Here is an 11,248-nt window from a genome sequence, read left to right as displayed (position 1 = left end):
AATTTAAAATATATCTTAAAATATGTATTGACTTTATGTCGATAACATTTACAACTGACAATTTTTGACATAACCTCCAAAGTCGTTCGTTATTCTAGATTGTCAAGTATTTTCTGGAAAAAATAAACGGCACAGGCTTTGTAAGCTGAAATAAAGGTATAAAATGGCAAACAAAATAGAAGAGGTAAGTAAGTGAGCATTTAAAAGGATACTTTAATTAACGGGAATATTATTTAGTTGAAAAAAGACATCGCGGAAATCGAAAATCTTGAGAAACATGCAATCAGACAAAAGGTAAAAGATATCTTAAGCATTGAAAAACGTAAATTGGTTTCGGAAGTTGTGAGATTAGAAGAACAAGAAACTAAAATGGAGATTCCTGTTGAACCACCGAAAGTTCCCATCAAAACAACGAATATACCATACGAAGTGAAACTAAATAATTATGGTAATGCTAATTTTTTCATCGTGTGTTTTATTTTATTTCTAAATTATACCATTAAACTATGAATTCCTGAACAAATTAAAAACTTTCTTCAGCTTGGGATCAAAGCCAGAAGTTTGTTAAATTCTATATAACATTACCGAAAGTAAATACTGTGCCTGCTGAAAATGTGCAATGTGAATTTAAAGAAAAATCCCTTGAGCTCAAAGTAAAAAATTTAGAAAATAAAGATTATGTGTTCAAAATTACTCAGTTACTACATTGCATCGAACCAAAGGATAGTACCTGCAAGGTAAATACTAAAAATTATTTTTAATACTAATTCTAATTTCCCTTTAATATTTAAGGTTAAAAATGACTTAATATTAATTAATGCTGCTAAAAAAGAAGATATCCGCTGGTCTCATGTAACTGAATGGGAAAAGAAATCTAGTGAGTCAAAGAAAATGCCTAGCTTCGATTCAGATGACAAGTCTGATCCATCAGCCAGTTTGATGAACCTTATGAAAAATATGTATGTATTTTACTTTAAAATCATAATTCTCTTGAGTAAAATCTAATTCATCATCTGTATCTTACTTTTAACTTTAGTTAATTGGAAAGCTATCTTAATTTCAATCTATTTTTTCAGACATCATAACCCACATTATAGAGGTAATGTTCATTCAATTGAAAGAATTCTAGCATTTATTCATTAATGATAATTATATTTGAAATGTGGATATTGTGAGAATGTTATATTTCTTTCGGTTGCCAAAATGAACTACTTGATGTTTTCCTTTTATACTTATGTGTTATCCTTATTTTGCACTTCAAATAACATCTTTTACACTTTCCCCCAAATGATTACCTGATTTTTTTGTAGACATTTTATACAAGTCTGTATAGGATGAGTTTATTTATTGAAGTGTGAGAGAAAAAAATCGTTTACACGTTAAAATATTTAATAAATTTTTATATAGTATTCATCCTATATACATAGAAACTCAAAAATAAGATCTTGCATTATTTCATATATTACGAATACTCGACAGAACATATGGTTTTTATAATTAGTACAGTTATTTATAAGACATAATGAAACTACATAAAATGTTTTACACAGGTACGAGACAGGGGACGACGAAATGAAGAGAACTATAGCGAAAGCGTGGACCGATAGTAAGAATAAAGGTCCCAAATTCTAATAGTGCTTGATGTCGTACGTTATATTCTTACAGGGAATTACTGCTGATTAAACCAGTTTTCTATGTTGTAAATTTTGTGTTTAAGAAAACTCGATGTTAATTCTAAGGGAATGCGAGACCACTTGGGTTTCTGTGATATTTTTCCTGATGGTGTTGTTCCAGAATATCTAAATGTTTTTGAATTAGATTATAAAATTGATGTATTCGATGTCATTTCGCATTAAATAAACATTTTTAGACATATATACATTGGTGTAGCACTATATCTACATTTAATATTCAAATGTGCTTATAGAAGATATATGTAATTTTTTCGTAATTTAAAATTAAATTTATCAACATTAATGAATAATGTTAAGGTTAATAGTCCAGTAGTAGTTCCCTGGCCTATTGCACTGTACTTGAAACAATATTTCGAAGTAGATGGTAATGATGGATAATTATGGAATATTAAGAGCAACTATTGTTTGAAGTACTTCTTGCAATCATTTTAACACCAATTCCATAGATACTAAATATTTTTGTAGAAGTATATCATTTGTAATAATAAGTGTTAAACATATATATCTCTTTTATTTTATAGTAAATGTTTGGAGTTAATAATCTAAAGAAGTAATATAATACGTTATAGCAAATTTTTTCTAATTATATGTATCCCTAAACATATTGTGAACAGTAACAAAGGTCTCCAAAATATGTTTCTATGTGACAATTTAAGTTATTGTTTATACAATATTGTTTTAATACTATACGTTGGTGTTTTGTTTTAAATTGTCGAGAAATACATTACTTCTTGTCTTATCTAATAAAATGTTCAGCCACGTCGCTAGATGTTCGTACGCGCGCATGTTACATAATTTTTTTCTAAGATTTTCCTTCGTAATCCATTGTTTTCTATGTATGTGGAATCATTATCATAACCTTGAACGTTTAAAACTACTTGCGGAAATAAACCTCCACCTGCCGAACTGATGCTCGACTAGAAATTTTCTAAATAACAACATTTTGTTTCCTTATTTAGTACCATAGCAATCTAATATTTTATTATAATGAATATGACTGAGGCAGAATTACCAAAATAAGCGTTGGGAAGAACCTGATTTTAAACATGATTGTATTATTCCCGTTCTGCGTTTAGTATTTCAGCGGTGTATGCCGCATTTTTCTCTTGTATTACTGATCCCAGATACTTGAACAATTTCAATTCTCTAAGTGGATAAAATATCATTTTAAATTTGCGATTACAAGCGATTCGTCTCTTCCCAATATTTCAATAATTCAATAATTTAAAAATATATTCTTAAGCCAAATGACACTACATTATGAAATATATATATAATATTGATATGACGAATGTTCGAAACCCCATATAGCCATTTCAGTGAACATCCGTTTGGCCAAAAGGTTTGTAACATCATATTCCCAAAAATATTTCTGCACACGAAGAATCATCGTAAGATACCCGAAAGAACTTCATTTTGAGTGAATGATATTCAGCTTCCAAAGATCGAGATTTTAATATTATCTAAGAGATTGAACATTATCCGTTTTCCCTTTTTCATTCATATGCATTTAAAAAGTTTTTCTTCAAAACTCTTCATTTTAGGTACATTCAGTCCGACATATTAAGTGTGCACTAAAAAATTTATAGGATAAACATAAACATATAGGAAATAAATGATAATGAACTATCTGCAAACAAGTATATCAACGTTTATTATCTTAAAAAATAATATAAATAACAGTCAAAATTCTCTATATAAAAAAATGTGCAATATATTGCACTTTATTGCAAATCAGTTCAGTTAAAAGTTTTGCTTTTCAAAACTAACGATAGGATCCACCCTTCCTAATAACAAAAAATATATATTCTATTTATTAATAATAATAAAAAAAATTAAAGCGTTTTGTTTAATACAAAATAACACACAAAAATACTACCGAACAAAAAGATATAATCCTAATAATATTAAATTAAATTAATAATTTCCTTTTAAAGATCAAAACATAAATTAAATTATATATGGCAATTATTTGGTCGATTGTTTGGTATGAGTCGGAGAAGGAGCGAGATTCAATAACCTCCAGTTTGCTCGAACTCCCATTTCCTTCATGTCTCACCTTCATCGGTGATCCGTTTTTTGAGCGGATTGTGCGGCCTGTAGTTGTATTCGACTTATGACGTCTTGAATTTGGTAGTGGTTATGATCTGAAAGTTAATATAAATATTGTGTATAAACAAGGATGATTATCGCCTACCTGTAGATCCGAGTATTTGTCCACGCATCGTTAGAACACTACCTTTACAGGCTAAAGTTTTCGTTTTCACACAAACCCACAAACTTTTATCTGCTTTACTGCTTGAACATGTATACATATGACCATTATGAATTAATACCAACTGTCCCTTTCCACTTTTAATTACAACTAAATCGTTCCCTACAATTTTAGAGAATAAATAATAAAATTAGGTTTGCCATAATCACAAAAATACATATATATTCTAAAACGCAATGCAATTTACTACATATATTCTCAATCACTTTTATGTATCGATGTTGATATAAGACAATCTATTTTAAAACAATGCTAAATTAAATCTATCGATATCAGTATAAATAAAACTCTATGTAATTAAGTAAACGTAATATATTTTTATACGCCATTACATTAAAATGCGAAGGGATACTTCCCTATAAAATAGTAATTTTCGTTAATCATAAACAATTAAATATAAAAATAAGCATATCATATACTGCATTGTAGACACTACAAGAACTAATGGACTAATAGAGAGCATGATAAAACTTAATTTTTCCAAACTGGCAAAATCTGGTATAAGGAGTTTTAAAGGAAAAAAATTTAAATTAAGATCGAGTATTTATTAAGGGTTGTTATTAAACCAATTAAAGTTTAAACGATCGCCAATCAGCACAATAGTAATTTGAAACAAAATTAATTTGATCACTACTAACATTACATATACCAAAAAACTCCCTTATCATAATATCACATTTCTAAAAAGTATGTTTATAGTTAATGTGCAAAATATATAAATCGCTGCAACCATAAGTCTTTGTAAGTGAATATTACTGAATCAAAAAACCTTGAATAAATCATATGCAAAAAATATTCATGAGTGTCAGAATTTAGTTTTATTTTAGATCGATATTTACAAAAAAAACAAAAGAAAAAGTTTCCATCACACTTAATAATAAAGCAAACATACGATTAATAATACTTTTGTCTCAATTAACTGTTATACTTTGTTATGTACACGTGGGACCATGAATGGACGGAAAAATAATTTTAATTATCCTGAAGAACCAAAAACGATACTTTTTTCCCTTTTACATCGTTTGACATTTAAAAATTATTACAATCTTCATGAAATTGCGTCGAAGTATATTCTATATAATACCGTAATTTTTGGAAGGGATGTTTTCTTAATGAAGCGTCGTTATTGGTTAAACAATTATTTAGATATTTATGTGTGCTAATAATTACTCCGTCCCAAAGTCCCAATATTTAATAGTGCATAGTAGAACTCAACACAGCTTTAACTCCATGATGTTTGATAAAGAACCTCTTGTAGATTTTCAATGGGCACCATTGTGTCTTCTTCTGGGTTAAATGGATCTGGTATCATTGGATGATTATGCGGACATGGCCACTTGACAATGTTTCCATTTATAGTGCAACACACAGCTAGACATTTGTCTGCCACTCTTGAGTTCTTGCAGTACCAAAACACTTTACCTTTATATACTGATTTTTTGTAAAATGCATGGCCATCCACAATCAGTCTAGGGTTACCGCGTCGACCCAAGATGCATTGTATGGTACCTGGGATAAAATAATACACAATTTAAACACTAGTAAACAGTGATAGGATATATGGCATTACAGGTGCGTTAAAGCGCATGCAACTACAAGTAAATAGCCTACTAAGATTTAGAGATTCAAATAGATTGTTGCACAACTGAATAATTATTTAATATTTTTATTTTAATTTATATACTTATATAAAATATTCTAACAGTACAAACATATTCTCATGCAAAATAATTTTAACTGCCTCTTTGGTACATATACATCACCTCAAATAATATTGGACAAGTGTCTATATGTATATTAGTTGTCTCAAAATAAAGTTTATATGTAGTGGATTTAACAACTCAATTTGGGAAAGTATTTCTATAAAATAATATCAGCCCAAATGTAAACTTCATCTTCAAAAATTCTGCAGTCCCTTGCAGCATGTATAGTCAATTTAGGCCAATTAACAGGCTTTTGATGCTTGCTCTTTAGATATGTTACAAAAAAACTCCGGTAATGGCTTGCTAAATGTGGCTATTAAGGTCAAAATAAGATTTAACCAATTAATGCATGGTTTACAAAGACAAGCCACTAACTCTTCCCGGCTCCAGATTTTTGTACAAAATGTGTCTATCATATATAAAGCGGTTGCATGCTTTTAAATTAAAAAGCTCAATTTATCATACTGATTACCACACTTTACTTGTTGAGATATCTTGAATTCAGACAATAAACAAACATAAACATTCTTTTGAGACAGCATGTATAATGTAAATATTTCTTTTATTAACTTAAATTTATTAGGCAACCCCTTAAATGTCATTGTAGATTAATATAAATGTAAATAAAAAGTAATTTGAAATAAACACAGAAACAGGACCTAACCTAACTTTTACAATGCCATATATAAAGAGATCAGATAATAAATATTGTGTATTATTTTAATCCGGTCCAAGTTGTATTATAATAAAGAAATTTTGAACATAAATATAAGTTAGAAAAAAATACATCAAATAGATATGCAACATTCCTAAACAAGAAAAGCAATTTTAGTTTACCTGGTTGAGATGTATCATCACTTGGAATTGCAGGCCCATCAGCAGGTGCTGGCCAAGGTGGTGTAAGTTGTGTTGGAGATGGCTCACCACCACTTAACTGTATATCTAGCATATTGGCTAATTCCATATTTTCATCCTAAATATTATTATAAAATAAAAGGAATTTTTTTTTTTTTAATGACTTACCATACCAACTTGAGATCCAGTATCTTCACTGTTATCTATCACTTCCTCTTTTGGTTTAATTAAAGCTAGTGCTTGATTTTCTGATGGTGAACCAAGAGAAGGCTGACTTAAAGGATTAATTACTTGGCTACAAGACGAATGGGGAAGATCAGTAGGTGGAGTATCAATACGAGATTGTTTTTGTGGAGGTGGTAGAACTAAAGGAGTAAATGAATGAGTGCCTGGTAATACATTTAGTTGTGGTGAATGAGAAGGATCTGGTACTGTACCATCTAATGGTCTTAAAGGTTGAAGTGGCCTTATTAATTTTTTAACAGGCCTTGGTCTTTTTCTGATATCATGCTTTCGTTGTTCAATGTCTCCATATGCACTAGCTGCAGAGAAACCATTTGTATTATCCTAAAATTAAGTTTAATACATATTCTAGATTCTATTTTCAATTAATAGAAGGTATACATACGGAAGAATTATCTGTAAGACCTTTGACTTTAAGAGTTTCTGCTACTTTCATAAAAGTTGGAATTTCTTCTTGACTTACACTCACTTCACCCTGGTACATAAATTGTAGTAAACTTTTTAAAGCATCATAGTTTACATCAGGTAAAATAACTATTGGATGCTTGCATGGATTAACTCTAAATAATTCTTTGAAGAATGGACTACATACTGAAAGAACAGTTTTATGTGCTTTCATAAATTTACCATCAGCTGCTAATGTAACATCAACTAAATCTTCATCTTTTAATAAATTATGAAATCCGCTACTTAAATTTGCATGAAAATTATTCCAACATAGAGAGAATTGATCACCAACATCCATATTTTAAATAAATAATGATGCACTATTTTTTTCTAAGATTTTTGCTTTAGAAGAAATTAATCTTAATATAATCAATTCTGTATTAATACAACTTAGTTTACCCCTTTAATTAGGTAATTACAATTTAAAAAAATTGCGGAAAACATGAGGTCGGCCACAAACTACCAAGTTCTTTTTTGTAACACACAAAAGGCCTTTTTTACAAACAAATCAGAAAATGGACGATTTCTTCTTCTTTTCGAAAACAGTAATTTATTACACAAAACATATAGATTTTATTTTTGATCTACTAGCTTCATATTTTGATTTTGAATTATTTATTAGTAATTCTGAGTTAGAAAATATAATTTCTGTACGCTTAAAATATGTCTCAAATAGAAGTGTAAAATATTAAATTATATTTATAAATTGACAGCAATAGTAACACAGAATAAATAAAATTTCGGTATTTTGTGTTTAGTAACCATATTTATGATACTAACTAGTAAGGGTGTCGACTGTTGAGGAAAAAATCGATAAATCATTATATACCTATTTCTTGGAATATCGTATTGAAAATATAGATATCTATATTAATATATATAAAAATTAATATATAAAAAAATAAAAACATATCAGAGAAAAAATACAATAATATCAGTATTTTACAAAAATTGTATCGATATTCTCTATATATTTTAAAAAGTATATAGGTATATATAGGAATGTTTTGACAATTCTTTGAAAATAAGTACCAATTTTAAAAGGTTTATTAAAAATAATAATAATTTTTATAATGTTTAAGAAGTTCTTTAAATTTTTTTGAAAAATTATCTATATATCGATATATAAACATACTGATTATAAATCAGAAATTTGCAATCGATACTTTTCAGCATCCCTAGGAGCTTATAAAGTTATAACCTTACCACAAAAGAAAGTAATTATCAATACTTTGCGAACCTTACCTTTATAATAACCTTACTTCGGTGCAAAAATTTTAATTGTGCTTTATTCATAAGTTACTTATGGATTAGTTTTATTTTTTATTCTGCATAGAGTAAATGATACTCATATATTAAAAAGCAATTTCTATTTTATGTTCTTTCTATTGCGTAGTTTTATTTGTTCGCCATGGCTACGAGTTCAAATGTAAATCTCAATTATTTGACCAAAACATATTTTAAACTAATACTGTTGTAGGTGTCTGTTCAGGAGTTTTCTATTAGAGTGCCAAAAAATGTACAAAGAAAGTATCATGTAATGCGATTTAATGGAACTTTAGGTGTTGATTTTGGAAAATGGACTCAAGTAAAAATGGAGAGGGAAAATAATCTTAAAGAATATAAAGGGATTGAAGAGGAACAACCAAAGTATGTTGGTCTTGTAAATTATTATGTATATTATAAATTTTTCAATGTCAGATTTGGAGCAGGTTCAGAATTTGGAAGAGAAGCTAAAGAGGAAGCAAGAAGAAAGAAATTAGGTATTGTTGCAAAGAAATACAGAGCAGATGATCAACCATGGATTTTGAAAAGTTACGGAAGCACAGTGAAGAAATTTAAAGGTCAGTAATTTGCTTTTTGAAACTTTTGTATTGAAACCGTTTTGTTTAAGGTATTAGAGAAGGAGGCGTTTCTGAAAATGCTGCTTATTATGTGTTTACACATGCTGAAGATGGTGGAATTGAAGCATTTCCTTTACATGAATGGTATAAATTTCAACCAAATCAACGTTATAAAACATTGTCAGCAGAAGAAGCTGAATTAGAATTTAATAGAAGAAATAAGCATCTGAATTACTTTTCTCTTATGTTAAGGTAAAGGCAACATTGTTTAGAATATGTGTATATATATGTGTGTGTAAGGTATGTTATGTAGAAAAAATAATCTAATACTTTTAGAAAAAGATTAAAAGGTGAAGAAGATACTGAACTAGATGAAGAAGGTGAGAAAAGCAAAAAAACCTCAAAGAAGGACCGTGAATTGAAAATATCTGATATGGATGAATGGATTGACAGTTCAGAAGGCGATTCAGATTCAGAAAAGGAGGATAAAGGGGAAGATGAAGATGATGAAGGCAAGAGCAAGAAAAAGAAGAAAGGAAAAAGTGTGTTAAGAGTTTACTTTTTTAAATATTATTATAGCCTATTTTTATACATAGATGCAGGTAAAAAGCCCAAAAAGAAGAGGGATACAGATGTAGAAGCCATAGAAGATTCTGATGATGGGGATGAAGAAGGCAGAGAGGTCGATTATATAAGTGACAGTTCAGAGAGTGAACCAGAAAATGCTAATCTAGATGGCGTTGCTGAAGAAAAGGGTTTAAAGTAAGTTTAATTAACTAGTCTTACTGGAAAATTATAATTTATTATTTTTTAGGAAGCTACTTAATTCGGATGAAGAAGAATCTGAAGATTCAGATAAAGAAGATAAAGATAAAAGTAATGAGGATGAAGAGAAAGAAGGAGAGGAAGGGGAAAAGAAACCAGAAGAGGATAAAGATAAAAAGAAGAAGAAGAAGGACAAAAAGGTGAAGTTGATGATTGGCATTCTATAGTGTATCTATATGATTGTTTTTAATTTAATAGAAAGACAGCAAGAAGAAAAAAGAAAATGATCCCGATGATGACTTTAGTTCAGATAGTTCTACAGATGAGGATAAGAAGAAAAAGGTTGATAAAAAAGAAAAAGGAAAGAAAGAAGAGAAGGTAGAACCAAGTAGTGGAAATAGTAGCCGTTCAGCAACCCCAACTATTGATAACAAAAGAAAAATTGTTACTGATGCTTTAGCTGGTCCAAGTAAGAAAGCCAAGTTGGATATTCCCAACTTCATTCCAGGTATATTTATTATAATTTAATAAATTCAGTACTACTCTATATATCATGATATTGCTAGGTTTAGCTGAATCTAATATTACTGAAGATGCTGTAAGGAAATATTTGATGAGGAAACCGATGACTACAACAGAGCTACTCCAAAAATTCAAGTCGAAAAAGACAGGTTTATCTAGTGAACAACTAGTCAATGTTATGACACAAATATTAAAGAAAATCAACCCAATTAAACAAACACTGAAAGGTAAAATGTATCTTTCTATCAAGCCAACGTAAATTTTACTTTTTTATTGTTATGATTTATATCAAATATATTGTCATTGTGTAATTTATTGTATTTTTTTTATTCATCTAATAGTAAAATAAAACAGTGAACAGAAAAGTATTTCTGACTTATTTCGTTCGTAATAAATTGAACGGCCTATATTCCACCATGTTTTTAAACCTACATTGCTTAGATAAGCTAAGTCATTATAAACAAGAGATGGATCTAGCAGTTAATTTTTACTATAATAGGAGGTTTTTTAACTTTATACCAAAAATTTTACTAAATGTGTGCTAACCAAGGATAGTAATAAGTTATTCGATATTTTTTTATTTCTCTCGTTTTCTGATCAGTCTGATCTCATTTTCGGATCAGTCCATTGACATAAATAAATTGGGAGAAGCCGAGCGATAACAGCGATATGCATTGGCGATATTCTACTGTTTAAAAGGGATCGAAAGTCATGTAAGCGCTTTTTTGCATGCTCCTAAATTTTCACTGACAGGTAGGTTATATTTTGACCGATTTTATTAAAGGCAGAAAACTGGTAAACAACAGATTATCTCTACGTGCGGAGGAACAAATAATACATTTTAACTGTAATTATTAGGTTTAGTGGCAAATATAATTTCTTTTAATGACATGACATAAA

At 29.1% G+C, this 11,248-nt stretch overlaps 3 protein-coding genes across 7 annotated transcripts; 2 read left to right on the top strand and 1 right to left on the bottom strand.

The window, feature by feature from the left end:
• The first annotated feature begins 29 nt into the window (after positions 1 to 29).
• LOC143196651 (calcyclin-binding protein) lies at positions 30 to 2,194 on the top strand. Its single transcript, XM_076404524.1, has 5 exons — positions 30 to 184; positions 238 to 448; positions 541 to 737; positions 793 to 959; positions 1,551 to 2,194. Exons 1-5 carry the CDS (start codon positions 164 to 166, stop codon positions 1,630 to 1,632), a joined length of 678 nt encoding a protein of 225 aa, XP_076260639.1. The 5' UTR covers positions 30 to 163; the 3' UTR covers positions 1,633 to 2,194.
• A 1,127-nt stretch (positions 2,195 to 3,321) lies between these two features.
• On the bottom strand, positions 3,322 to 7,950 carry LOC143196649 (uncharacterized). Of its 4 annotated transcripts, none has more exons than XM_076404516.1 (5): positions 7,156 to 7,755; positions 6,696 to 7,094; positions 6,510 to 6,645; positions 3,892 to 4,071; positions 3,322 to 3,841 (listed from the first exon to the last, which is right to left on the bottom strand). In XM_076404516.1, exons 1-5 carry the CDS (start codon positions 7,513 to 7,515, stop codon positions 3,756 to 3,758), a joined length of 1,161 nt encoding a protein of 386 aa, XP_076260631.1. In that variant the 5' UTR covers positions 7,516 to 7,755; the 3' UTR covers positions 3,322 to 3,755. The 4 variants fall into 4 exon arrangements, with proteins under 4 accessions (XP_076260631.1, XP_076260633.1, XP_076260632.1 ...); XM_076404517.1 differs by lacking the exons at positions 3,322 to 3,841; positions 3,892 to 4,071 and adding an exon at positions 4,258 to 5,478 and having other exon boundaries at positions 6,696 to 6,892; positions 6,965 to 7,094; positions 7,156 to 7,732; XM_076404518.1 differs by lacking the exon at positions 3,892 to 4,071 and having other exon boundaries at positions 3,612 to 3,841.
• A 492-nt stretch (positions 7,951 to 8,442) lies between these two features.
• Positions 8,443 to 10,659, top strand: TfIIFalpha (Transcription factor IIFalpha). 2 transcript variants are annotated; one of them, XM_076404512.1, is made up of 9 exons: positions 8,443 to 8,646; positions 8,698 to 8,867; positions 8,919 to 9,061; positions 9,112 to 9,313; positions 9,398 to 9,603; positions 9,658 to 9,823; positions 9,876 to 10,026; positions 10,085 to 10,334; positions 10,393 to 10,659. In XM_076404512.1, exons 1-9 carry the CDS (start codon positions 8,629 to 8,631, stop codon positions 10,605 to 10,607), a joined length of 1,521 nt encoding a protein of 506 aa, XP_076260627.1. In that variant the 5' UTR covers positions 8,443 to 8,628; the 3' UTR covers positions 10,608 to 10,659. The 2 variants fall into 2 exon arrangements, with proteins under 2 accessions (XP_076260627.1, XP_076260626.1); XM_076404511.1 differs by having other exon boundaries at positions 9,398 to 9,823.
• Positions 10,660 to 11,248: the final 589 nt, after the last annotated feature.

This window comes from Rhynchophorus ferrugineus, unplaced genomic scaffold (genome assembly GCF_030347505.1).
Source record: "Rhynchophorus ferrugineus isolate W39M unplaced genomic scaffold, kcgeb_rfMv2 rfM4, whole genome shotgun sequence".
Lineage (NCBI taxonomy): Eukaryota > Metazoa > Arthropoda > Insecta > Coleoptera > Curculionidae > Rhynchophorus > Rhynchophorus ferrugineus.
This window is presented reverse-complemented; position numbering and strand designations above follow the sequence as displayed.